Here is a 26,761-nt window from a genome sequence, read left to right as displayed (position 1 = left end):
CCTGTTCTTCAGACTGTTATGTTCATTATATTCCACAAATAAGTGAGATCATATGATACTTGTCTTTCTCTACTTGGCTTGTTTCACTTAGGATAATACTTTCCAGGTCCCTCCCTGTCGTCTCAAAGGATAAGAGTGCCCTCTTTCTTACAGCTGCATAGTACTCCATTGTGTATATGTACCACAGCTTTTTTATGCATTCGTCTACTGATGGACATTTGGTCTGTTTCCAGATCTTAGCTATTGTAAATAGTGCTGCTATGAACATGGGGGTACATATATTCTTTCGGATTGGTGTTTCAGGCTTCTTAGGGTATATTACTAGAAGTGGGACCACTGGGTCAAATGGCAGTTTAATTTTTAATTTTTGAGGTAACACCATATTGTTTTCCTTAGTGGCTGCACCAGTCTGCATTCCCACCAGCAGTGTGCTAGAATCCCCTTTCCTCCACACCCTTGCCAACACTTGTTGTTTGATGATTTGTTGATGGCGGCCATTCTGACAGGTGTGAGGTGATACCTCATTATTGTTTTAATTTGCATCTCACTGATGATTAGTGATGTTGAGCATTTCTTCATATGTCTCTTAGCCATTTGTATGTCCTGTTTGGAGAGTTGTCTATTTAGTTCCTCTGCCCATTTTTTAAATGGGTTCTTGGACTTCCTTTTGTTGAGTTGTATGAGCACTCTATATATATTGGAAATGAACCCCTTATCTGATATATCATTGGCAATTATGCTCTCCCATAGGGTGGGTTGCCTTTCCATTTTGGAGGTTGTTTCTTTTGCTGTGCAGAAGCTTTTGAGTTTGATGTAGTCCCATGTGTTCATTTTCTCCTTTGTTTCTGTTGCCTTAGGTGATATATCAGTGAAAATTCTGCTGCGTATGATGTCTGAAATTTTGTTGCCTACAGTTTCTTCTAGGATTTTTATGGATTCATGAGTCACATTTACGTCTTTATTTCATTTTGAGTTTATTCTTGTGTATGGTGTAAGTTGATGGTCTACTTTTATTTTTTTGCATGTAGCTATCCAATTTTCCCAACACCATTTATTAAAGAGGCTGTCTTTACTCCATTGTATGCTCTTGCCACCTTTGTCAAATATTAATTGAGCATACTGTCTTTGGTCCATTTCTGGGTTCTCTATTCTGTTCCACTGGTCTACATTCCTGTTCTTGTGCCAGTACCAGGCTGTTTTGATTACAGTAGCTTTGTAGTATAATCTAATATTCGGTACTGTGATCCCACCTAATTTGTCCTTCTTTTTCAAGATTGGTGGGGTATTCGGGGTCTTTTTGGTTCCATATGAACTTTGGAAATATTTGTACTAGTTCTGTGAAATATGTCATTGGTATTTTGATGGAGATTGCATTGAATATAGATTGCTTTGGGTAATATGGACATTTTAATGATGTTAATTCTTCCAATTATTGAACAAGGTATGTGCTTCCATTTTTTTATATCTTTCTCTATTTCTTTTTTCAATGTCCTGTAGTTTTCTGCAAATAGGTCTTTTACTTCTTTGGTTAAGTTTATTCCTAGGTATCTTAATTTTTTGCCGCAATGGTAAACGGGATTTTTTTTAGGTTATCTTTCTGTGACTTCATTATTGGTGTATATGAATGTGGTCGATTTCTTGACATTAATTTTGTATCCTTCTACTTTGCCAAATTCATTTATTAAATCTAGTAGATTTTTCATTGAGTCTTTAGGGTTTTCAATGTATAATATCATGTCAGCTGCAAATAATGACAGTTTCACTTCCTCCTTTTTAATTTGGATCCCTTTTATTTTTACTTCCTGTCTGATTGCTGTGGCTAAGACTTCCAGTACTATGTTAAATAAGAGTGGCGAAAGTGGGCATCCCTGTCTTGTCCCTGTTCTTAAGGGAAATGCTTTTAGTTTCTGCCCATTGAGTGTGATGTTGGCTGTGGGTCTTTCATATATGGCCTTTATTATGTTGAGATATGATCCCTCTATTCCCACATTGCTGAGCGTTTTTATCAGAAATGAATTCTGGATTTTGTCGAATGCTTTTTCAGCATCTATTGATATGATCATGTGGTTTTTATTCTTCATTCTATATATTTGGTGTATCACTCTTATTGATTTGCAAATATTGTACCAAGCTTGCATCCCTGGGATGAATCCCACTTGGTCATGGTGAATAATTTATTTGATGTATTGCTGGATTCAATTTGCTAGTATTTTGTTCAGGATTTTGGCTTCAATGTTCATTAGGGATATTGGCCTGTAGTTTTTTTCTTTTGTAGTGTCTCTTTCTGGTGTTGGAATTAGAATTATGCTGGCCTTATAAAACAAGTCTGGAGTCTTCCTTATTCTTGAATTTTTTGAAATAGTTTGAGAAGAATGGGTGTTAGTACTTCTTTGAATGTCTGATAAAACTTCCCTGTGAAGCCATGTGGGACTGGGCTTTTGTTTGCTGGGATTCTTCATTACCTCCTCAATTTCCTTGGTTGTTATTGGTCTGTTCAAGTTTTCTATCTCTTCCCAGTCCAGTTTTGGGAGACTGCGTGTTTCTAGAAATTTGTCCATTTTGCTTAGATTGTCGAATTTGTTGCCATATAATTGTTCATAGTAGTTGTTAACGATCTTTTGTATTTCTGTGGTGTCAGTTGTTACTTCTCCTCTTTCATTTCTGATTTTGTGTATTTGAATTCTCTCTCTTTGTTTCTTGGTGAGTCTAGCTAAGGGTCCATCAATCTTGTTTATCTTTTCTAAAAACCAGCTCTTTGTTTCATTGATCCTTTGAATTGTTTTTTTGATCTCTATGTCATTTATTTCTGCTCTGAGCTTTACTATTTCCTTTCTTCTACTCACTCTGGGGTTTTCTTTTTGTTTGCTTTCTAGTTCTTTAAGTTGTGCGGTTAGATAGTTTATTAGAAATTATTCTTGCTTCTTGAGGTAGGCCTGTAGTGCTATGAACTTCCCTCTCAGAACTGCTTTCGCTGCATCCCATAGATCTTGTGTTGTTGTGTATTCATTTTCATTGGTTTCCAGGAAGTTTTTAATTTCTTCCTTAATCTCCTCGGTAACCCATTCATTGTTTAATAACATGCTATTTGACCTCCATGTGTTCAAATGTCTTTGTATGTTCTTTTTGCAATTGATTTCTAGTTTCATGCCATTGTGATCTGAGAAGATGCTTGATATTATTTCAGTCTTCTTGAACTTGTAGAGACTTAGTTTGTGCCCTAACATGTGGTCTGCCTCTGAGAATGTCCCATGTGCACTTGAGAAGAATGTGAATTCTGTAGTTTTGGGGTATAATTCTCTGTAGATATCTATTAAATCCATTTGGTCTACTGCTTCATTTAGAGTCTCTGTTTCCTTGCTAATTTTTTGTCTAGAGGATCTATGCAGTGATGTCAGCGGGGTGTTGAAGTCCCCTGCTATGATTGTTTTGCTGTCAATTCCTGTTTTGAAGTCCTCCAGATTTTAAATATATTTTGGTGGTCCTATATTGGGTACATATATGTTTACCAAGGTTATATCTTCCTATTGGATAGATCCTTTCAATATTATATAGTGACCTTCTTTGTCTCTAGTTATGGCCTTTATTTTGAAATCTAATTTATCAGATATGAGTATTGCTACCCCAGCTTTTTTTTTCCTTTCCGTTTGCTTGGAACATTTTTTTCCCATTCCTTCACTTTCCACCTCTGTGAGTCTTTTGTTGTGAGATGGGTCTCTTGTAAACACTGTATATGTGAGTCATGCTTTCTTATCCAGTCAGCTACTCTGTGTCTTTTTATCAAAGCATTCAAACCATTTACAGCTAAGGTGATTATTGATATGTACGTATTTATTGCCATTTTTGTTTACTGTGGTTATATTTTTCTTCCTATTTCTTCTACTAATTACACCAGTCCTTTTAACATACCTTGCAGTCCTTGTTTGGTGTTAATATATTCTCTTAGCCTTTATTTGTCTGGGAAGCTGTTTATTTGACCTTCTATTTTGAATGATAGCCTTGCTGGATAGAGTAGTCTTAGATTCAGGTCCTTTTTTTTCATGACCTTGATTACCTCATGCCACTCCCTTCTGGCCTGTAATGTTTCTGTTGAGAAGTCAGCTGAGAGCCTTATGCGGCTTTCTTTGTAGGTAACCTTTTGCTTATCTCTTGCTGCCTTTAGGATTCTCTCTTTGTCTTTCATTTTTGGCATTTTAATTACTATGTTTCTTGGTGTGGGTCTGTTTGGGTTCTTCTTACTTAGGGCTCTCTGTGCTTCTTGAACTTGAATGCCTTCTTCCTTTACCAAGTTAGGAAAGTTTTTTGTCACTAATTCTTCAAATATATTCACTAACCCTTGCCCATTTTCTTCTTCTTCGGGGACTCCTATGATGCAAATGTTATTACGTTTTTAGTTGTCCCACAGTTCTCTTAAGCTATCTTCCTGTTTTTTCATTGTTTTTCCTTTTGGTTTTCTGATTGGTTGATTTTTTTCTACCTTATCTTCTAATTCACCGAACTGGTCAGTAGCTTCGTCTACTGTGCTGGTTAAGCCTTCCAGTGTGTTCTTTATTTCTTCTATGTCAGTCTTCATTTTCACTTCGTTGGTTTTTAATATTTCTGTATCTTTACTCATGGTGTTGATATCCTTAGTTATGCCGTTGAGCTTCCTCAAGATATTGGCTCTAAACTCTACCTCTGATAATTTGCTTAACTGCATTCCATTTATCTCATCTTCGATAGAGTTCTCTTGTTTTTTCATTTGGGATATGTTTCTTTGTTTCACCATTTTGACTATCTCAGTGTATTTTGGAGCCTGTCATGTTTTCCCCGTGGATGTTGGTGTTCTGCTGTTTGTGGCTCCCTCTACTGGGTTTGGATGAGTGTGGGATGACCCACATTCAACACTACTGTCAAATCTTACTTTCCTGGGTAGATTTGCAAGCCCAGGAATGGTTCAGTTATCCTCTAGCTTTTTGCCTAGAGGCTATTAGTCTCAGCTACTCAGGGCCTTGGAATATAGCCCTGGTGTTTTCTGCTTAAGTGGATTTCCAGAGGGTGGGGCAGATGCTGGTTGTTAATGAGCCTCAATTTGCATTTCTTTGCCTCACCTGGAAAAGCTGAATCTCTGAGGGAGGGGCTGCTGCTTTTCCCCACAGCTCTAGGAAGGAGCAAGCTGGCCACCGTCATTTGTGGCCATGACTCATCAAAAAACTCTCAGCCCCCTCCAAATCCTGAGTCCAGTCTGCCTTCCCTCTGCTGGAGCCCTAGGTGAGTGGCTGTAGCCAATCCAGTGCCCTGTTTCGACCCTCTGTGCTGTGGAGCAAGCTTGGTCTTTTATCCTGGAGGGTGCTGCTCACAGCTAAGACTGCTGCTGTCCGTGGGCTCCCAGCCTGCCACCCTCTTTTGTCTCCACAGATCCTACCAGTGTCCCTGGTTATATGACCCTGTCCCGCTGCTTTTCTGTTGCTTTTTTTTTTTGATGATTTGTCTTTATTTTAGTTGTAATTCCCATTTGGTCCTGGGAGATTGTCTGTGTAGCTTCCATTCACTCCACCACCATTTTCACATCTCTCTCTGCTATCATTTTGAAATTACGAGAGCTCTTTCTTATTCTCTGAATGTTTCCTTTTAAGGTATCCTGTTCTTGTTTCATTGATGCAATATCTTCTCTTCTCTCTGACGACATTTCTTGTAATTTTGGTAATTGCCTGCATTATTTGTATATCTTCTGAATTTCTTTATTTTCTTTTTTATCTCTGTTTATTTTTTCTCTGTGTTTATATTGGAGGCAGGCCTTAGATGTCTGATGACCTTATTCATGTTTCAGAGTGAGGTACTAAAGGGACCGCTGGCTGTTCTGTGCATGGCAGGACTGCTTTTTGTGCCTGGTGGATCTCACTAACTGGCAGTCCAGCATGGGGGTCCCTGCACCTACATAGCAATGTGTATGGGCCTTTTCTCTCAGGTGAATCCGTTCCTCCAGAGAAGAATCTTCTAGCCCAGGGTTTCTTAGGTCTGCAGTCTCATACAGTCCACTTGGATGGGGGAAAAATTAAATCTTATTTTTTCACTATCTTCTAACTGAAATTAGCATTTATTTCAATTATCAATATAGTCAAGAAATCACAGTAGTGACAGTATTTATAACATTTTTACCAATGACAATCAAGATATTTTCTTATTACATTATTGTTATTGCAGACATCTTAAGGGATTACTTATGCCCATCACAAATTTGAAATAAAGTAGTTTTAGATCTAACACTAGATCTTACAGTTTTGTGTGACAATAAAGAAAAACATGCAGGGGTGAGGCAAAAGTAGGTTTACAGTTGTAAGGGAAACACAATTTATTCTTATATTTTTATTTATTTATTATTATATTATTTTCCATACAGACAACTTTAACCTACTTTTGCCTTACCCTGTATATTATTTTACAATTTTCTTCTATTTGGGAATTGTATTTCAATTTATTTTGTTTTCTTAGCATTCTTATATATTTTGTTTTATACATTTTAAACCATTGGTCTGATCATGGTTCCATAACTTCACCAGGCTGACAGAGGTGCCCGTGACGCATGCGCACACACACTCTCACACACACATGTACGCACACTAAAAGGTCAAGAACACCCCCCTTTAGTCACCTTCCTGGAGATTTAAGCCTCACTGTCAGCATTTATGGAGCTGCTTGGGAAAGTGTGAGATCAGTACGTATCACCGTTCAGTATTTCACTGAATCTCCCTGTTTTCCTTGCCTCACCCTCACCCTTTGCTGTTTCTGGTGTCCCTGGTTTTGGGGACTCTCTATTTCATTTTATCCAAGACTAATCTCCTGTTTCTTTGAAGGTGAAGGAGAGATTAGTCACCTAGCTGGGGTTGATCTGGGGAAGAAATCTGATGGTCTAAACTCCTAGTACAAACTTTCCAGCGTCTGCCCCTTACCTTCACTCTCCACCTGGCCTACAGCGGTTTCTGGTACCCCAGTTCCTGAGTGTTTCTGAGGTGCTGTGGCTGAATAACATGTTGTTCAGTGGCATTTCTCACCATATCCCTTCCATCTTCCAAAGTTTCTTTTCACCTTGCATCCGTTTCATCTCCTTTCCTATTTCCTCGTCCTGGCACGTTGGTACCTTGTTTAGTGCCTTACTTTCCATTTGGAGGCACGGTGAACACACTGATATAAACCTGTTTATTCAGCCTTTCAGTCATCTGAAAGGTCTCAACCATTGTTTCTCAAGGAACTGACGGAGGACGTAGACTCCAAGATCCAAGCCAAAAGACTCAGTAAGGGCAGCATGTTGCTTTCCTGTTTGATACTGGTGTTGAACTTGGACTGCAAATTGGAATCACTTGAGGAGTTTTAAAACTGTTGGTGCCTAATCCCACCTCCAGAAGTCCTGATGTCATTGGCCAGGTGTGGGGTCCGGGAATAGCAATTTTCAAAGCTTTTCAGGTGCCTCCCCTGTACAGCTAGCCCACTGCTATATGGACTTGGTCCTGAGATTCTGCATACACTTAAAATAGCCATTTTCTCTTGAAATTTATGTATATTTGAACTGAAAACACAGTCAACTATCTTTGTGGTTGTCTGACTTCTATATTGAGAACATGTGTCATTTTTGTTTTACTAAATATAACATTAATTCAGATCTTTTAAAAAATATACGAATCTCCTGCTCTACCCCTCACACAGTTACATAGAAACATACTGGTAAAATATTACTTATAAATGAAAGAGGACTCTTATTATTTAAAAAATCTATTTAATAGCATGGAGTAGTAAAATTACCATTTCTGTTTTAGTATTGTTATTTAAAGTGGACTGTTGCCCTGACAGGTGTGTCTTCATTAGTTGGGTGTATTCTAGTCCACTTGTGCACTGAAAGGTTGCCAGGTCGATTCCCAGTCAGGGAACATGCCCAGTTTTTGGGTTCAATCCCCAGCAGGAGGCAGTCCATCAGTGTTTTGCTCTCACATCGATGTTCCTCCCTCACTGTCTCCCTCTCACTCTAAAAATCAATTAAAAAAATTTTTTTTAAATAAAGTAGACAATTAAAACTAATCATATTTGCAATTAGATTTGCAATTAACTAAGATGGTAATAAATTCAACTGTCTCTTAAAAATCAGATTTTATCTCATCGCATCAGGTACACTGGGAAAATAAGTGCTGCGGATGATGGGAGATTCCTTTGCTTGAATGGCTTGTACTGACAGAGCTGAGAACTTTTCTACCCTCTAAGCTGTCTTCACTCTGTAATCTGGGGTCAAGTGTCTGTTAGTCTCTGCATTGCCATTTAGCTGCTCAATGTTAGTGCTGATAACTTTACTTTGGGGCTGCTAACACAGCACAAGGTATGTATTATTCTATTTTTATGTCTATCACCTTGGAAAACTAATGAGAGGCCTCTAGTTAGCCTTCCTCCTAGACATGAATGCCACAGACTTTCTCCTTGCTTTGATGAGGAAGCTCCCTGTCCCTGATGTTTTTGTCTTTATCAGATCTACTTGACTTTCCCCCTTTCCCCTGTATCTCCTTTCATGTCCTCATTATTTCCCTTCTCCATCCTTTAGTCTCCCCACTCAGTACTTCTATTTTTCTTCCCCTTTCATCACTGTTCCAAAATATAAACAAATTTAGAAGTGAAGGAGATGGAGGAAAGTATAGAAACAGGAGTGATTAGTGGCTGAAAGTGGTTCTTTCCTAGAAAAGCTGAACAATTCGAAAGAAGCACACAATATATTATGGAAAACCCTGTTTCTAGAAGGGACTCATGAGAAATCACAGTACTTGTTATTGTTCAAATTGTATTTCATGTTTGATTCTGCAATTTAATTGAATACTATTTAGAAAAATATTAGCTTTAAGTCCCTTTGTTGTGGGTAAAACAGAATCAGCACTTTCCTATTAAAATCTACTATTTTTCCTTAAGGCCAGGAGCTGTCATTTCTTTGAGGGCCAAAACATACATTTCACCTTAACATTTTGGAGATGTTGATAGAGCTTAACTGTGGCAGAGGCTGAATGGTCGGGGTTTGCTGTAAGAATGGACATCCCCTGGGTCGTCACCTGAGGTCATTAAATTGATTTACTCTAGGCCCACTAGCTGTATTTTAATGTAGCTGAGCTGTCAAAGTACAAGGCCCCATTGTGTAATACAGGCAGTGCGTTGTTATTGTTCTAGGCCTGTCAGTGTAAAAAATGTGTCTGTTTGCCTTCCCTTATGACCTGAAAAAAATTCTAAGCTATATTATAGAGTAGTAGGACACCCTGAAAATGTTGGTTTTGGAAGGTACCTTGAGGAATAGCATATAAAAAAATCTGGCAACATAATTTGGTAAATGTGCCAGGGATACATACACATGTTCATTTGGGGCACTTTTATTACCCTTCCTTTTCAGTTAAGTACCAGGACTAGGAGTGAACCACATTAAGAGTCTCTAAGAGGCTGGCGGTTCTTCTGTTGGTGGTCTGCAGTGGCCAGAGGGGTCATTTTCGCTGCAGCCATTGGGGAGAGAGGCCAAGCAAATGGGCTCATGTTCCAATACCCAGAACCTTAGGAAGCCACACTAAATATACTATGTTCAAGATTTGCCCCAAATAAGCCAGATGGCATTCAGCTTGCCAAGGCATTCAATATAATATTCGTTGTGGGTTGTTGTCAGACCCATGAGTCTGTCAGAAGATTTTTGGGAGTCCCGGTGTTTTCTTTCTCTCCTTTTTTTTTTTTTTTTTTTTTTCTTTTTTCTTTTTGGCATGTGACCATTGGTAGCCATTTCTTCAGATCTGTCTTTGTGTGGGTTCCTCTAGGGTGGCTCTGTTTCATCCTAGTAGGCACTGAAGTGAATACCTTATAGGAAATCACCAGGCGGCTTCATATGTGGTTTTATAATGGGCCTATTTTTAGGCTGCTTTCCATAACTCTGGGACTCCCAGGCATTCTTTCCCAAGGGTAAGTCTCCAGCTGTGGACGTTTAAGTGCTACAAGTAGATACAGGGGAGAGAGGCCGTGTCACTTTCCTGCCTATCACCCTGCCATGTGGGCTTCTGAGCCTCAGTCTGGGGCCCCCAGGCCCAGGTTAGAATGTGAACCCTGCTGCATCCTGTCTGAGTGACCTCTAGCAAGCTACTTACCCTCTTGGAGCATCAGTTTCCTACTTCGTAAAATGGAGATTAATAGCAGACCTTCAAGGGATTGCTTTGAAGATTAAATCAGATAATGAATGCAAATTGCCTAGTAGATAGTAAGCATTCAATAACTGTTAGATACTGCAATTAGCCATTATTACTGCGATTAGTCTGAATATCCTGACCTAACTCGTACCCTGCAATCCACAAACACAAACCCCCAAATTATTGTCATTGCTACTTCTCTCCCCTTAATTACTTCTCTCCCCTTAATCTGTTAAGTTCTTTTTTTTTTTTTTTTTATCCTCACCCCAGGACATTTTTCCATTTTTTGTTCAGATAGAGTGGGAGGGGGAGAGAGAGAGAGAAACATCAACGTGAAGGGACACATCGAGTGGCTGCCACCCACACGACCAACCAGGACCGGGGACAAACTGCAACCGAGGTACGTGCCCTTAGCGGGAACCGAACCCGGGTCTCTCTGGACCGCAGGCCGACACTCTAACCACTGAGCCAAACTGGCCAGGGCTAATGTGTTAAGTTTAACTTGTTAAATTGGGAGTTTTAAAAGTAAAACACCTTATTTTTCATGACTAACCTATTCATTTTGATTCTTCACCCATCTCTGCCTTCTTATACTCTAAAATGTTTAGTTTCTTTAAACTAATGATTGGTTAAAATGTCCTCTTGTTATACGTTCTACCGTGTATTTTTTCATTCGCGCTCAACAAATATTTATCAGGCAACTTCTGTGTGATAGGCACCATGCTGGGAGCTAAGGAGCCAGAGCTGATTAATACATGATTCTTGCCGCTGAGGAGCCTTAAACTTAGTGGGGGTAGCAGACATGTAAAAAGTCAACTAAAATACAGAGTAGTAATTGTCATAAGTTATATGAGGGATGGAAAATACACAGGGGGCCAAGGAGAAGATGCTTCTGACTCCGGCCCAGGGAAGCTGGGGAGTCTTCACCGAAGGGGCAGAGTGGAGCGTCCCCTGAGTGAGGAAGAGGAGAATGTCCGGTGGACAGCAGGCTCCCTCCTCTCCGGGCAGAGGATACAGCAGATGCAAAAGCATGGAGGTGAACAAGGGAATGATGTGCCTAGAGAATTTCACGAAGAAACAAGAGCCTGGAGCCCACTGTGCAAGCGCGGAGCACGGGGAGCTGAGACGAGAGCATCTGGAGGGGCTAGATTACAAACGCTTCGTAGGCTCCTAGAGATTGAGACTTAATGTGATAGACTGTGATAGAGCGATTGCAGGGTTTCAGCAGTGGAGTCCCTGTTTTCTTTTTCATTAAAGTACCACTTACGTATAGTAAAGTGCACAAATGATGTCTACGACCTAATGAATTTTTCATTTGTATGCACCTGTATACATACACTATTTCCCACAGTTCCCCGTACATCCCCCTACTAGTCCCCCCAGAGGTAACCGCCATTCTGACCTCTATCACCATACATTAGTTTTGCCAGTTTTGAGCTTCATATAACTGGATTCATACAGTATGTGCTCTTTTGTGTCTGGTTTGTTTTAGTCAAAATTTTGTGAGGTCAATCTATGTTGGTGCATGTAGCGGTTGCCTGTTCCTTTTGAATGCTGTGTGGTGTTACCGCTGCAGTTGCTCATAAGTACTGGTTTGTTTGTTTGTTTAATGTTGACCGAACATTTCTGAAATTGGAACAAGAATGGACTCCTCCACTTTCATTTTTGCCCTCTTTACAAAATGCTCATCGTATAAGTCTCAATCACCACTTTGGCTTTGATTCGGGGACTGTCCCACTCTCTCACCTGAAGGGCCCAAGATCTCTCAGAGGCTGGAACATGTAAGACCCTGAACATCTCAAGGGAAGATTAGCTCAAGGGCTCTCTAGTTCATAATGTGAGGCCTTTATGTTCCTATTATTCTTCAGTGCCTCCCATGACCTTCTACCTCATCAATTAATAAAGCATTACTGAGAACTTAATAGGTGCCAGACTTTGGGACATATGACAGGAAGTTCGTAATGAGCAATCAATCAAGGTTTTAGCCTAATCTGGAGGGTTGGGGAAGGTTTTCTTAAATAAGTGACAGTGGATCTGAGAACTCAACAATGAGACAGGAGTTAACCAGGAGAAACGAGGGGGAATGGTACATGCAAAGGCCCTGTGGTAGGAGAAACCCCCCCAACATTCCAAAAACTGTAAGAACATTAGTGTATCTGGAATGAAGAAGGAAAGGAGGGAGAAGTGGCAGAGTTAGAGCTAGAGGTATAGAGAGCGACCCAGTCATGTGAGAGCTTGTGGCCCTTTATGAATCTTGGATTTGATTGAAAAAGCAAAGCCTTTTAAAGGTGCGACCTATTTTGCATATTCTAAATAATTAGATTCTCCTCTGCACTGTGCACTTTTATTAAAAGAAACGAGGCCTGCTGCTGAATATCTGACCTGTAGGTGTGGGAAAATTAGCTCTAATTAACAACCAATCATCACCTTTTGGTGGTTTTGTCTCATTTTGAACATGTTCAGGTCCTTCCTGTATGTTTTCTCTTCCTTGCATCCAAGACTTCAGAACTTCCTTCCCTTTGACTAAGATATGAGAAGTACTCAGCAGAATTAATTTTAAAATCCTTACTTTCCTCTTTAACTGAAACCTTCTAATAGAGGTAAACCTGAGGATTTTAACTTCAGAGGGGCTAACACTTTGATACATCACTAGGCTACTTCAGTGTCATCTTTAAATGCAGACTGAGAAAAAATTTAGTGACATAAGTAACTGTATTAATCAGAGTGAGTAACCCTAGCCACTGTAATAATAATTAAAAACATCAAAGTACCTTTACTTAATAAAGTTTTATTTTCTCACTTAAGCCAAGCCCGGTAGGGTTGAGCTAGCCCGTTCCATAGGGTAACTCGAGGACCTGGGCTCTTCCCCTAGGTGCTTCCATCACCCAAGCCTTTACCTTCCAGCCACTCTGCTGGGAACAGAGTGGTCCAGAAGACTGCACATGCCATTCCGTTGCTAGGCCTGGAAGGGACAAACATCACATCATTTCTGCACACATTCTATCAGCCAGAGCTTAATCACATGGCCCCAGAACCTGACAGGTGTCTTTCTGAGTGCCAGGAAGAGGAGATTGAAGGGGTCAGCATCTAGCCAATCTGCCACAGTCTTATAAGATGGGCTAAAACTTGTGTTGCTTTTTGTAAATTACATATTCATTTTTTTATTCCGTAGGTGTCATATGTATTTGTACTGTGCCAGGCACTAGGAACACGTGGGGAGCAAGATAGATAGGTAAATATGGCTTCTCCCTCATGGAGCTTGCAGTTTGCTCAAGAGGCGGTCAGGAACCAAACAATCACACCTGGATATTTAATTGTAACATTGTAATAGGGCTATGAAGGAAGAAAGCACAAGAGCACATACTGGGAGACCTGACCTAGTCAGAAGTGTTCAGGGAGGGACTCTCTAAGGAAGAGTCAGTGAAGCGCCACCTGACAGGTGACAAGAATTGAAGGGACAGAAGTGGGCAGTTTTTGGAGGGAACAAGAAGGGGCACAGGGAGTTTAAGATCTGAAGAAAGCATGGCTGAAGTCCAAGGAGAATGGGGAGACAGGAGTCAGATGACTCAGGCCTGTGCCATGAAAGGAAAACATTTGGGGAAATAAAGCAGTGGGGGCCACTGAGGGGTTTTCAGCCCAGGAGTCACATGAGCATGTCTGTTTAGAGAACACTGGCCTCCATGTGGACACTGCATCGGAGCGAGGCTAGAGATGCTGTCGGCATTCTCTGTGTGGCTTTTACCTATTTCTCTTCTTCCTTCATAGTTTCCCGCCACTGTAGATAGAACTATTAGGATTCAATGGAAGGATTGTAATTTTTGGTTCCAGACAAGAGATGTTATCTGTATTATTGAAGTATAATAACCTAATCAATTCTGAGCTCTTTGTCATTGTGAAATATTCCTCAGGGGCTATACTGTCTGTCTTGATTCCATTAATCACGTTAGCTGTTTAGCCAGACGGTTGCTGGCAAGAATGGTTGCCACTTCATCTGGAGCTGGTAGAAAGCAGTGCCGTGAGCGCCCCACTGCCACTTCGGGAACGTCTGACCAGCACCTCCTTTGTCCGGTGCTAGCGGCAGATACGCTATCCCTAATACGATCTCGTTTTTCTCAAGTACTCCGAGGTGTTTTTTAAGACTATTTACTTTCTGATTTTAAAAGTGGGCACAGAAAAAATATTAAAGATAGAGTTTTAAAGGAAGAAATTTTTTCCCTCCATATATCAAAACATCTTCCGTGGGTTTATTTTTCTTTCTTTTTAACCTTAATATGGTGTCTGGTCGATAGCAGAAGTTCATAAATATTTGTCGGCAGAATCATTTGACATAGAAATGAATACATGTTAATTGAAATTTTTAAGGGCTGAAAAGCCAAAAGAAGAAAATGAAAATGACCTAATGTAAACTTAACCACCAAAAAAACAAACAAAAAAAAGGATCCATAATCCCTCCACTGAAAGAAAAACTTTGCCTCTGTTTTTAAAAAAATAGTTTTAATAGATCATTTCCATATCCTGCTTATCTAAAGAAACACTCTTCTGGCCTTTTTCCTAAAGTATTTTGTATAATTTTCTGACATGACGTAGTCAGAGCAGATACCATTATCAGAATTTACAGGACTCAGATTAGATGGCTGGGTGCAGGGGCAGGGCCAGAGCCACAGCTCCAGCGACACACTCCTGCTGCTCACCACGCCTGCTGCCTCTCTGCTCACTCTCACACGGCATCCTGTCATTTGAGCACAAAAAGTGTGTGTGTGTGTGGGGGGGTGGCAAATGGCAATGACACATCACGGTTTAGAGTACCTGGAAGCTGCCACCCGGACTTGAGTCCCAGTTCTTGGTGTGAACTTGCTAACCTGAGCTCTGTAAACCTAGCACTTTGGGCTGTCATGAGGGTGACATAAGTTAACACAGGAAATGAAAAGTGCACAGCGCCTGTGTGGCACATGGCATGCACCATGCCGTTGTTTGTTGTTATTGCTGTTGTAACCATCACTGGGTCACTGTATGTTCCTCCTCACCCAGCCACATTAAGATTGAGTGTGCCAGACAGAGCTCCATGGCACAGGAGTCCTTGTGGCGATGCTGGGCGGACGTTCCTGACCTCGTAAGACAGTCCCTTTTCATGTGGAAATAAGCATGTGAAGTCTCTTGGGCTATATAAACTGAACTGGGTTAAAAGCAGGAACTCTGCTTTGTTGGGCTCATTCTTTGGAACATGTTTTCTACTTCTCCCTCCACTGCTCATCTGGTTCGCTCTGTAAGCTAATAGTGATCCCCAAGAATATGTTATGATGTTTTATTATTATTTTTTTTAGGTCAAGACAATACCAAAAAGGTTAAAGTAAGCCACTATGTTTTAATGAGAGTATATAAGTAGAGTAATTTCAAGCTACTTACGCCAGAAGCCACTGGGTCTTGTGCACCGGCTGAATGCCTGGGCCATACTCAGGGCCCACACTTCCTAAATGTGGCCCTTCAGAGTAGGACCGCATTCAAGGGGCTTAACTGGAGTTCAGGGTTAGCAGGAGGAGGTACTGACAGGGATGAGGTCACTTGCAAGAGGAGCTAAAATACTGGATGATGAGGCCTGGGCTGGAGAGGGAAGAAAGCAAAATTCTAAAAATTACACAAAATTTAAAGAAGAGAGAAAAATAAATCATATTACTTTTGCTCACAAGATTAAACATTTTTATTTACTAGTTTCTGAAGTCTCAAAAATATCCTTAAAATTCATGATTATTAATGTATTCAACTCAGAAAATATTTATTGAGCATATATTATGTGCCAGACACTCTCATAGTCTCTGGAGAAATTGTGCTAGGCACATTATTGAATTATAGAGTTGGGAAGGACCTTAAAAATAAATTAGTATAAAATCCCCACAATTTATAAATCATAAAACGAAGTGCCAGAAAAGTGAGGTAGCTTGCCCAGTGACGTAACCAGTTAATGTCAACGCTGGAATTTGTAACTGGGTCTCCAGACTCAAAATCAGTGCTCAATCCCCAACATCATTTCTTGGAATCAAACCTTTTAAAGATATAAATGTGTCATTTTGTGATGAAAATCACTGGAAAATGATATTTTCTTTATAGATACTTTTTTTCAGCTTGCTTTTGGGGAACCTCCATAAAATTAAGTGTGATACATGAGTACACTAGAAGTGAGAGATACAGTCATTGAATGTATTAGTTAAGAATTATGGTTATGCCCAGCCAGTGTGGCTCAGTGGATTGAGCATCATCCCACGGACTGAGTGGTCCTGGTTCGATTCCTGGTCAGGGCACATGCTGGGGTTGCGGGCTGGGGAATGTGCAGGAGGCAACCAATCGATGTTTCTCTCTCACGTCGATGTTTCTATCTCTCGCTCCCTTCCTTTCTCTCTCTAAAAAAAAAGAATCAATAAAAATATATTTAAAAATAAAGAACTATAGTTACAAGAAATAGCATGTAAAACATAAAGGGAAACTGGGAAGAATTTGTTATAGGTTACAATAGTGATCGGTGTAGCTTGGGTAATGTGTCTGCTCCCTACACAGCCAATAATGTCAGGGCAAAGTCCAGTGATAAAAAACAAGGCTTGGCAAGGGACCACAGGATGGGAAGGGAGAGAGGAGTTCTCAGGAAAAAGAAGAGTCTTTGTAAAGTGTATAAAACCCCCAAAGATGTCTGTGTTGGTTGGGCCCTCCAAGGAGCAGGTGCTGATACAGAGTTAAAAGTGCACGAGCTTTATGGGATACAGATAATGACTTGGAAATATGAAAGAGAGAGAAAGCAGGAAAAGCCTTTGGCTAGTAAGTAGGTCTGACAACTGAAAGGAAAGGAGGGAGGAGCAGGATTAGGGAGGGAGAGCCTTAGACCAAGGTATGGTCTGACGAAGGTGTGACCAACCCTCAGGGAATTTGGGAGCAAAGACTGTCAGAGGAGGTTCTGAGGAGGAAATGGCCAGGCCTAAGATGACTGTGCTTCTCAGTCATTGGCCGGTACTGCCCTGCAGGAGCGTGGCCGTGGCCTTGGCCTTGGCTCAGAAGCCCAGGAGGATGCCCCTAGGGTAACAGCTAAAGGCTGTCTGCTAATTGCAGCTCAAAAGCAAGATTTTCTTGAAAGGAGATCACAGTGAACTGCAGGGCTGCCACAATGTCTAACATTAACTGTGAATGTCTTACTTGCAAAACACAGGAAGCCTATCAATGTCAAAAATAAGAGATTCCATATTTTGAAAATATATTTTGGCTACTTTACTATTTTTTAAAGTCTGTATTCTAAAAGAATATTTTAAAAGGAGTATTGCTTATTTTAATCCTCACCTGAGAATAGGCTTTTTCATTGATTCTAGAGAAAGAAAGGGAGAGGGGAAGAGAGGGGGAGAGAAACATTGATGTGAGAGAGAAACATTCATCAATTGCCTCACACACCCGCCCCCACTGGGGATCGAGCTCCCAATCTGGGCAAGTGCCCTGACCAGGAATGGAACTTGCAACCCTTCAGTGCATGGGATGGTGCTCCAACCACAGAGCCACACAGGCCAGGGCAAAAGGAGTTTTTTGTTTGTTTTTTAATTTAAATAATACAGAGGTACACATGTGTTCTCTTAGTTTGCACTTTAAAAATCTGGTGTGCATTCTAACAAAAATTTTTCTATGCCATATATATTTATATATCTTATATATACAAAAGTGGAACAGTATTAAAAGCAATACTATATTAAAAGTAATACTACTTTGCAAATTGCTTTTTTTTTTTTTTATTCAACAAGGTAATACCTTTAACATCTTTCCCCCACTCTAACCCCCATGTTTTGTTATACTTACCTAAAAAGTTTTTCAGATAATTATTATGTTTTCACTTTAGGTATCTTCAGTCTAATTAATATGTATTTATAAATGCATGAAATTCCACAGCAACATGGTCAACAGTCATTTAGAGTGAGCGTGACTGTTCTCTTCTCCCAGCCCTGTTTCTTGTATGTCAAGTCTCCCTAATTCATTTATATCTGTTAGCTGACAGCCACCTAAGACCTGCAGCCTAATCAGATGCTTGAACTTGCTGCCATCTGTTTCCAGCCTCCTCTTGGCTCAAAGCCTCACTCTTACTTCGCGCTGCACCGATGTGGGCTTCACCTGAGCCTCCCTGTGCTAGTTCCAGCTGATCTGCCCTTGCCTCCAGTGTTTAAAAGCAAAGTTTTATATTGATGTTTTCCTAGCCTCCTCCCCTCTCACCCCTGCTGATTTCTTTAATAGGAAGTCAATTAATTTATAATAAAATTGTTTTGTTTTGTTTTTTACTGAGCGCTAAACCCACATGACCAAGAATAATGAGGTGGTATTTATTTTTAGAAATAGTGCCAGTCCAGGTGCTTTTGGTTTCTCTGTCTCACAAGACAGAATAAATCCCGACACCTCGAGTTGTGAAGATTCCGCTGAGCCTTGCTCCAAGACAAACCCGAAATAGCATTCGGACAGCAAGAGGCGGCTCCAAAGAAAGCAGCCAGCTCAGAGTGGCTCTGCGGCTGAGCGGGCCTGCACGGGGGAAATGGAGATAAAATGATAATATTCAGCTGGAAAAAAATTGGTTGGGGAAAAAAATACAGGAAGCTACTTTAGTACTTGATTTTTATTTTTATTTTTTCCAGAGAATGTTTTGTCTTATACTAGAACCTTCCCATATACATTTTCTTGGACACATTATTTTACATATTTACTGTGATATTTAGATCCTGCCTTCAAGTTCCAATTTCTGGTAAGTCCAGTACATACATCCTTTTTTCTATTGGATTGAGTAAGGCAATGTGTTAAAGAAAGCTGAGAAGTCTGTTTTAATTGGAGATCAGGATATACAATGATTAACAGACTTACTGTGCCAACAAGTGTTTGTGGTTCCTTATAACCGCACGTCTTCCCGTGGCAGGGCCATCCTCTCGGGGCCAACCTGTCCCTTTGTGAAATCGCAAGTCTTGATGAAAATTCTCTATTTTTCCCCCCCAAATATGACGTTTTTTCAAAAACCATGATTAAGGTGAACATACTTGGAGAGTACTTTCACTCCCAACTGGTAAACACAGTTTGAATAGGTGCCATTTACATATTTAACTCTGGATGAGTTTCCTCTCAGAGGAGAGCCTGTGGTACCAGCCTTCAGGATGGTGCCCAGTGACCCTCACATCCTTCTGTGTCCCCTCTCTCATCCAAAAGAGCAGACGCAGGTAACTAGCAGGATAGGATACTGCAGAAATGGCGGAGTGTGACTTGAGGCTAGGTTATTTATGAGAGATGCTGAGGTTCCACCTTGGTCTCTCTTGAATCCCTGGGGAAGCCGGTCTTCGTGTCATAAGGACACCAGGTCTTGAGAGGGCTCCACAGAGAGAGGAAGTGGGGGCCCCTGCCACACCCAGCACCAGCTGCCAGTGTGAATGTGCCATCTTGGGAGCAGAACCTGTGGAACCAGAACCCCAAGCTAAGCACTCTTGAATTCCCACAGAAACTGAGAAATAAACACGTATAATTGTTTAAGCCTCTAGGTTTTGAGGTAGTTTATTACTTGGAAATAGATAACTAATACAGATAATATCACAATTCTAATGGTGGAGCTGAAATGTGGAAATGTGGCCACATGTTTTAGCCCCACTCATTATCCTGAGTTCCATTATTAATAGCCTCATATTCCTTTTCTAAGAACTGAATAAAAAATAACAGTATTCACCCATTCTTTTAGGATTTCCTGTAGCTCCTAGTAATTCTTCCTACCTATTGCACCCAGGGGAATGTGAAGTCAATGAATAGCATGAATTTCATAGATGTGGTCTCTACTTCTTTGTTGTTTTATGGCAGTGGTTTTGTTTTTGTGGTGTAGAGGGAAGTACTGAACTTATTGTTATTGAACCTTATTATTATAGAACTTTTTACTATTATGGAACTTTTGATATCATTTAGTCTAGTGATTTCCAACACTTTTAGAATGGAATCCTTTTTATTCCACACAAATATTTCATGGAACCCTAATATCTGAAACAGAATATGTTAGTGTTTTACTAGTATAAATTTGTTTTATAAGTTAAAAAATATGTATTATAAAAATAATCAGTAACAGCAATGAGGCCTTATAAAATTTTATAAATGTAATATAAGCTTAATATAATATTTATAATGAGTTAAGGCATTTCAGTAAATACAAAAATTTGAAATTGGGGATTGTAGATGACAGTTGCAATTTTATATCATCTTTGGCATCCAATTTATTTGCTATCTTGTGTTGGTTATTATATTACAAGCCCAGTTACACTGTGATAACACATAAATCTTAAAACAGCAGTGGCTTAATATAACAGAATCTTATTTGTCACTCACATCAAAATTTGACATGAGTCAGGCAATTTTCCTGTAATTAGTGACTTAGAGAGACCCAAATATCTCTATCTTGAAGCCCCGCCAACTTCTACTTGAAGCAAGCAAGGAAGAAAGAAGACATAGCACCTACCTAGACGAGCCTGGAAATTACACAAATAACATTCACTCGTATTGGTCAGAATTAGTCATGTGGCCACCCTAACTCAAGGGATGCTGGGAAATATAAAGGAGTATGTCGATATTGTTGAGCAGCAACAAGTTCTTTGAAAATTGCAAAATATTGCCAGAACACTGACCCATAAGTAAACAAATGGTTACTATTATTTTTTAATGGCTCTTCTTGAATATAAGAATACTCTTTAACAAAGCATTAGCACTAACTCTGTTATCTACGTGACATATTGGTGCTTTGATTAATGCAGTTAACACATATAAATATGCATTTTGTTTTTTCTGGAATTTATTATTATATTTTCTTTCATGGCATAAATCAGACATTTGTGATCTTCCCAAAAACCGAGGCCTAGAAATGAGACTAAGGGAACAAAGACAAGAACTTGGTTCTTTTACTAATGTTAGTGCTTTTTCCTCTGCTCTACCGCCATCAATTCTGAAGCACATTTATGCATTCAGTGGCATCCTAAAATTATTCTTCTATCCTGGTAAAGGCCAGGTTTGCTTTGATTTCTACAAATATGGAAAGCATGCGAGTATCAAATGCCTTGTGCAGTGTATGTTATTCTAAATTCTACAGATATTGCAAACTCAGATGCTTGCAGGAACCACACAGAAAATAGAAATGTGACAAGGGGACCTGCGTCTTGCCATAGGACTGGGCACACTTGCTCAACTCTAGCTGATTGTAGCCTTGTGGGAATAAGAGTCCAATTACCTTAGATCTTGGTTATTATTATTTTTTGAGAAGCCTTATACTATCTACATAGCAATAAATGTGTGGTATAGCAGGTTGTTGAAACCAGAGCAGTAATTTTATACACTTCCAGATTTGGATTGGGGAATCTATGGCAATTCTACTAACATGGAGTATGGAAAATGAGAGAAAACTCAGGTAGCAGTCGCAACCAAGACCAGCTTTGTGAACCACATCCTGGTTACCAATTACCGAAGGGCCCAGAAGTCATCAGAAGCACTATCCAGCTCTGTCTTTATTGGACCCACAAAACCAGGTCTTGGATCTAAGTATATTTGAGATAAGTTTTATCTTTTTGACATAGACTATTTGTCTCTCAGCTTAATACTCCATGCTGTTATATTGAAAAGAAGACAAATACAGAAATAAGGAAACTCCTAAGGGCAGCATAGGGTAGAAATGAAGAGTTGGGCGAGGCCTGGGAAATAGAGCTATGCTACAGAATACTTGACAAGATATAACTTAAGTATTTTGGCAGTTCCAAGTAATTTTGTTACCATTGAAATAGTGAAGCACAGTTTTTGAAACAAAAATGTGTGCATTTCTTTTTATTTTATTTGATTTTATTTATTTTTTATTTTTTTAAATCTTTATTGTTGAATGTAGAATGTATTACAGATGTTCCACATTTTTTCCCCCATTGACTCCCTCCTCCCCACTCCCGCCTCCCTCCCGCCTTTTCCCACACTATTGTCTGTGTCCATTGGTTATGCATATAAGTTCTTTGGTTTATTTCTTCCCACCCCCCCCAGCCCCGTTCCCTTTGAGGTTTGTCAATTTAGCAACCAATTTGTACTTCTTAATCCCTTCACCTTTTTCACCCATTCCCCCAAACCCCCTCCCATCTGGCAACCAACAAAATGTTCTCTGTATCTATGAGAATGTTTCTGTTCTACCTGTTCATTTTGTTTGTAGATTCCATTGTTGATAGATATGTATTCATTGCCATTTTGTTTGTTCATATATTTTATCTTTTTCTTCAAAAAGACCCTTCATCATTTCATATAATAACGGTTTGGTGGTGATGAACTCCTTTAACTTTTTCTTGTCTGGGAAAGTCTTTATATGGCCATCGATTCTAAATGACAGCTTTGCAGGATAGAGTAATCTTGGTTGTAGCTTCTTGCTTTCCATCACTCTGAATATTTCTTGCCACTCCCTTCTGGCCTGCAAAGTTTCTTTTGAGAAATCAGCTGACAGCCTTATGGGAACTCCCTTGTAGGTAACTAGCTGCCTTTCTCTTGCTGCTTTTAAGATTCTCTCTTTGTCTTGAACCTTTTGCATTTTGATGATGATGATGTGTCTTGGTGTGGACCTCTTGGGGTTCATCTTGTTTGGACTTGTATGTCTGTTTCCTTCACCAAGTTAGGAAAGTTTTCTGCCATTATTGTTTCAAACAGGTTTTCGATTTCTTATTCTCTCTCTTCTCCTTCCGGCACCCCCAAGATGCAAATGTTGGCACGCTTGAGGTTGTCCCAGAGGCTCCTTACACTATCCTCATTTTTTTGGATTCTTTTTTCTTTTTGCTCTTCTGATTGGGCGTTTTTTGCTTCCTTATATTCCAAATCGATGGTTTGCTCCTTGGATTTACGTACTCTATTATTGAAGCTGTGTAAATTATTCTTTATTTCAGTTAAAGCCTCCTTAGTTTCTAACTGTGCATCGATCATTTCTGACTGGTCCTTTTTATGCTCTTGAGGCCCTCACTGAATTCATTGAGCATCTGTATAAGCAGTATTTTGAACTCAGCATTTGTTAGGTTGCTTATCTCCATTTCGCTTAGTTCTTTTCTTGGTGTTTTGTTCTGTTCTTTCATTTGGGACCTGTTTCTTTGTCTCCTCATTTTGGCTGCCTCCCTGTGTTTGTTTCTGTGTATTACTTAACGAGCGGTATGGGGCTAGCTGAGACCAGATGCTGCTCGTTTGAAAAAATTTAGGAAAACCTGAAGCAGGATCCAAGCCAGGACAATCCCATGGTTAAGCAAGTGCCAATAGCTTGGGTGGGCCTGAAAGTTGGGTGGGGTAGGCCTGAAAGTTGGGTGGGGCGGGGCGGGGCCTCAGGGAGTCAGCAGGGCGGGGCTACCAGTGTGAGCCAGGTTGCTGGAGTCCCAGATATGTCGACTGTCTGCTGCCCCCGGGAAGGGCTCACCAAAGGAACAAAGGCCTCTGACAGCACGTTTGTCCCGGAGAAAGCCCCCTCTCCAGCCCTCGCTCCAGTGCCAAACAGCTCAGTTCTTCCCTGTATGTCTCTGGCGCCCCTCGAGCTGCCTCCCCTCCAAGCTTAGAGGGAGAGAGTCCGATAAGTCCGTGCGCGGGCCCTTTAGGGAGCTGCCTGGGGCTCCAGCCGCTTCAGCTTCCCTGAGCCTCAGTTCCTGCTGGTTTTTCCAGCCAGAAGTTATGGGGATTCTCTTCCTGGCACTGGAACCCTGAGCAGGGCACCTGGTGTGGGACAGGGACCCCTCAGTCCTCAGGAAGGACCTTCCCAGCCGCAGGAGCCTCCTGATTTTTATCCGCCACATGTGGGTGTGGGACCAGCCTGTCGCACCGCCGCCCCTCCTACCAGTCTCGATGCAGCTTCTTTAATTCCGTAGTTGTAGGACTTCCATTCAGCTTGATTTCAGGCAGTTTTGAATGGTGGTAGTTCTGTAGTTTTGTTGTAACTTGGATGTGGTTGTGGAAGGACTCGATACTGTGTTTACCTACGCCGCCATCTTGACCGGAAGTCTCTGTGTGCATTTCTTAAGAGCTACATCAAACCAGCCCTAAACCACATGTACAAAGTGACCTTTTCCATTTTCAAAGCCAGAGACAATGTGGCTCATTCTCTTTGCTCCTCTCATCTTCACCCAGTACTTAACCTTGCAAATGTAAATTCTTAACATTTCCCAAAGTGCTGGACTGGGGTGCACCATTATTCACTTAGTTACTCAAGTCAGACACCTCATCTCCTGATTTAAATGTTATTTTACTGTGCACAAGTGTTGTAAACAGGTAGGTGCAATGTGATGTTGATATACTTTGCGTAAATAGTCATTAGAGCAACTTGACTCCATAGGCACGCTTTAGTCAGCATGAAACACACCTTATGAATCCACCATGTTCACCAACATGTTTGTTGGCATCATCATCAATGAGAGTGTCGCAGGCATCCATCAAACTATTAGAGACAACATAAGATGCAGCAGCACTGAGGGTTCTAGAAACAAGCCTCTGCCATGGAGGATCCCACAAATGGTTGCACACGTCCTTTTAATTAGTATACTATTGACCCAATAATAGCTTCTTCTGAGAGATGTGTTTTATATTCCAGTGCACCCAGCTGCCATGGATATGCTGCTTAAGGACCACGTAATAAAAGTCTTTATGAAAATGCACACAGCCTATGTCTAGCAGCTGATTTATAGATTGAATAGTCACTGTGGTTGTCTTTTTTCCCCCCACCAAATACGAAAAATGAATAAACATCTATAACCTAAGTAATTGTTTAGGTTTAGCAAGGGTTTTCTCTCATCCACAAACAAGTATAAGGTCTTTTCGTCTCTGTTTTCAAAATTAGTTATCATTTTCACTCTTGGTAAAGATCCTTTACAAAATTCATCAGTAAGACATGAACTGTTAAAAAAAGCACAGTGCTTGTTGGTAATGCTGAAAGTTCCATATTGAACCTGCTGCTAAGAGACAATGAATAAAAAGTATGCATTAAAAGAATATAATGTGTCTGTGGTTTGCAGAAAAGATAGGAAACCCAAAGAACAGTGATATTTATCATTTTTCTTTTACAATTACAGTTGACATACAATACAATATTAGTTTCAGATGTACAACATAGTGATTAGACATTTATATAATTTACAAAGTGATCATCCTGATAAGCCTAGTACCCATCTGGCATTATGCATAGTTATTACAATATTATTGACTACATTCCCCAGGTCGTACCTTACATCCCTGTGACTGTTTTTATATCTGGCAAGTGGTACATTTTAATCTTTCCCTTTTTCCTCCAATCCCCTCCCATCTGGCAACCATCAATTTGTTCTCTGTATCTATAATTCTTTTGTTTTTTATTCTTTTGTTCATTTATTTTATTTTTAGATTCCACATATAAGTGAAGTCATATGGCATTTGTCTTTCTTTGTCTGACTTATTTCACTTAGCATAATACCCTCCAGGCCCATCTGTGTTGTCGCAAATGGCAAGATTTTATTATATTTTATGGTTGAGTAATATTCCATTGTGTAGAACATTTTAAAGAAATTTTCAGCCAAAGAAATTGGAGCAAAATATTTATGTTAAACACAGCTACATGCTTTCCATTTTTCACACTAGTGATCTTCCATAAGGAAACATTATAGATCTCAAATTATTTCATTTTTATTGCATTGTAGGAAATTAAATTTTTTTTTTTTAATCTTCACTCGAGGACACTTTTCCATTTTTTGTTCAGATAGAGTGGGAGGGGGAGAGAGAGAGAAAAAAACACCGACATGGAAGGGACACATCTAGTGGTTGCCACCCACACGACCCAACCAGGGCTGGGGACAAACTGCAGCTGAGGTACGTGCCCTTAGCGGGAACCGAACCTGGGCCTCTCTGGACCGCAGGCCGATGCTCTAACCGCTGAGCCAAACTGGCCATGGCGGGAAATTAAATTTTGATTTGAATGAACCCATCTTATGAAATTGAGATGTGGTAATATAACAATTCAATGTGTAGTGTTTATAAAAATTCTTTAGATAATTAACTCTGTTCATTCATTCAATATTTTATTAATTCTAGACAATTGATATTAGAGTCAAGCTCACCTCCTTTTTCATATCTTTTATGAACCACGCTCTCTGGTTGTTACATGGGATGAACATAAACATATATTACTTGATTTGATAACATTAACTCAGCAAAGAGTGAAGGTGCTAGTACCAGAAATAAGAAGCCAGTGGGAAAATCTAGTAAAAAGGAACGTCTGTGTAGGATTTCAGGCCACGCTCCCGCCCCGTGTCCTTGCTGTGTCCGTATCTCTGTGCTAGATACTGATGGGGGTGTGTGAGTAGCGTGAAGTCACTGCCCTCTAACCACCACATGGGGAAGACGAGCACAAGCAAACCATGTAGTTAGCTGTTCAAGACAGAATAAGATTAGGTCTCAAATAAGTGATGCCAATGATAAATCTGGACAAGGCTCACAGCAGAGGGATCGATGAAAGCAGCAGAGAGACGAGGAAAGAGCAGTGGCTCTGGGGTCAGATAGTCCTAGGAAAGACTTGTTTTCACCATTTTATAACAACAACATGGTCTTAAGTCACTTAAGGTCACTGAGCTCCAATT

General features: G+C 40.3%; 1 protein-coding gene across 9 annotated transcripts in view; it reads left to right on the top strand.

Annotated features, from left to right (window-relative positions):
* SCFD2 (sec1 family domain containing 2) overlaps positions 1 to 26,761 on the top strand; it is a 394,530-nt gene that overhangs the window by 210,538 nt on the left and 157,231 nt on the right. The window contains exons 10-11 of one of the 9 annotated variants that reach the window (XM_036253360.1): positions 18,797 to 18,903; positions 20,584 to 20,800. The exons of the other annotated variants lie outside the window; for them this stretch is intronic. Of the exons in view, the coding sequence (XP_036109253.1) occupies positions 18,797 to 18,870 (74 nt within the window). The 3' untranslated portion in view covers positions 18,871 to 18,903; positions 20,584 to 20,800. Of the gene's footprint in view, positions 1 to 18,796; positions 18,904 to 20,583; positions 20,801 to 26,761 lie in introns of those variants that run through there. 9 annotated transcript variants of the gene reach the window in all.

The sequence above is a fragment of the Molossus molossus genome, unplaced genomic scaffold, assembly GCF_014108415.1.
Source record: "Molossus molossus isolate mMolMol1 unplaced genomic scaffold, mMolMol1.p scaffold_m16_p_1, whole genome shotgun sequence".
Taxonomy (NCBI): Eukaryota; Metazoa; Chordata; class Mammalia; order Chiroptera; family Molossidae; genus Molossus; species Molossus molossus.
This window is presented reverse-complemented; position numbering and strand designations above follow the sequence as displayed.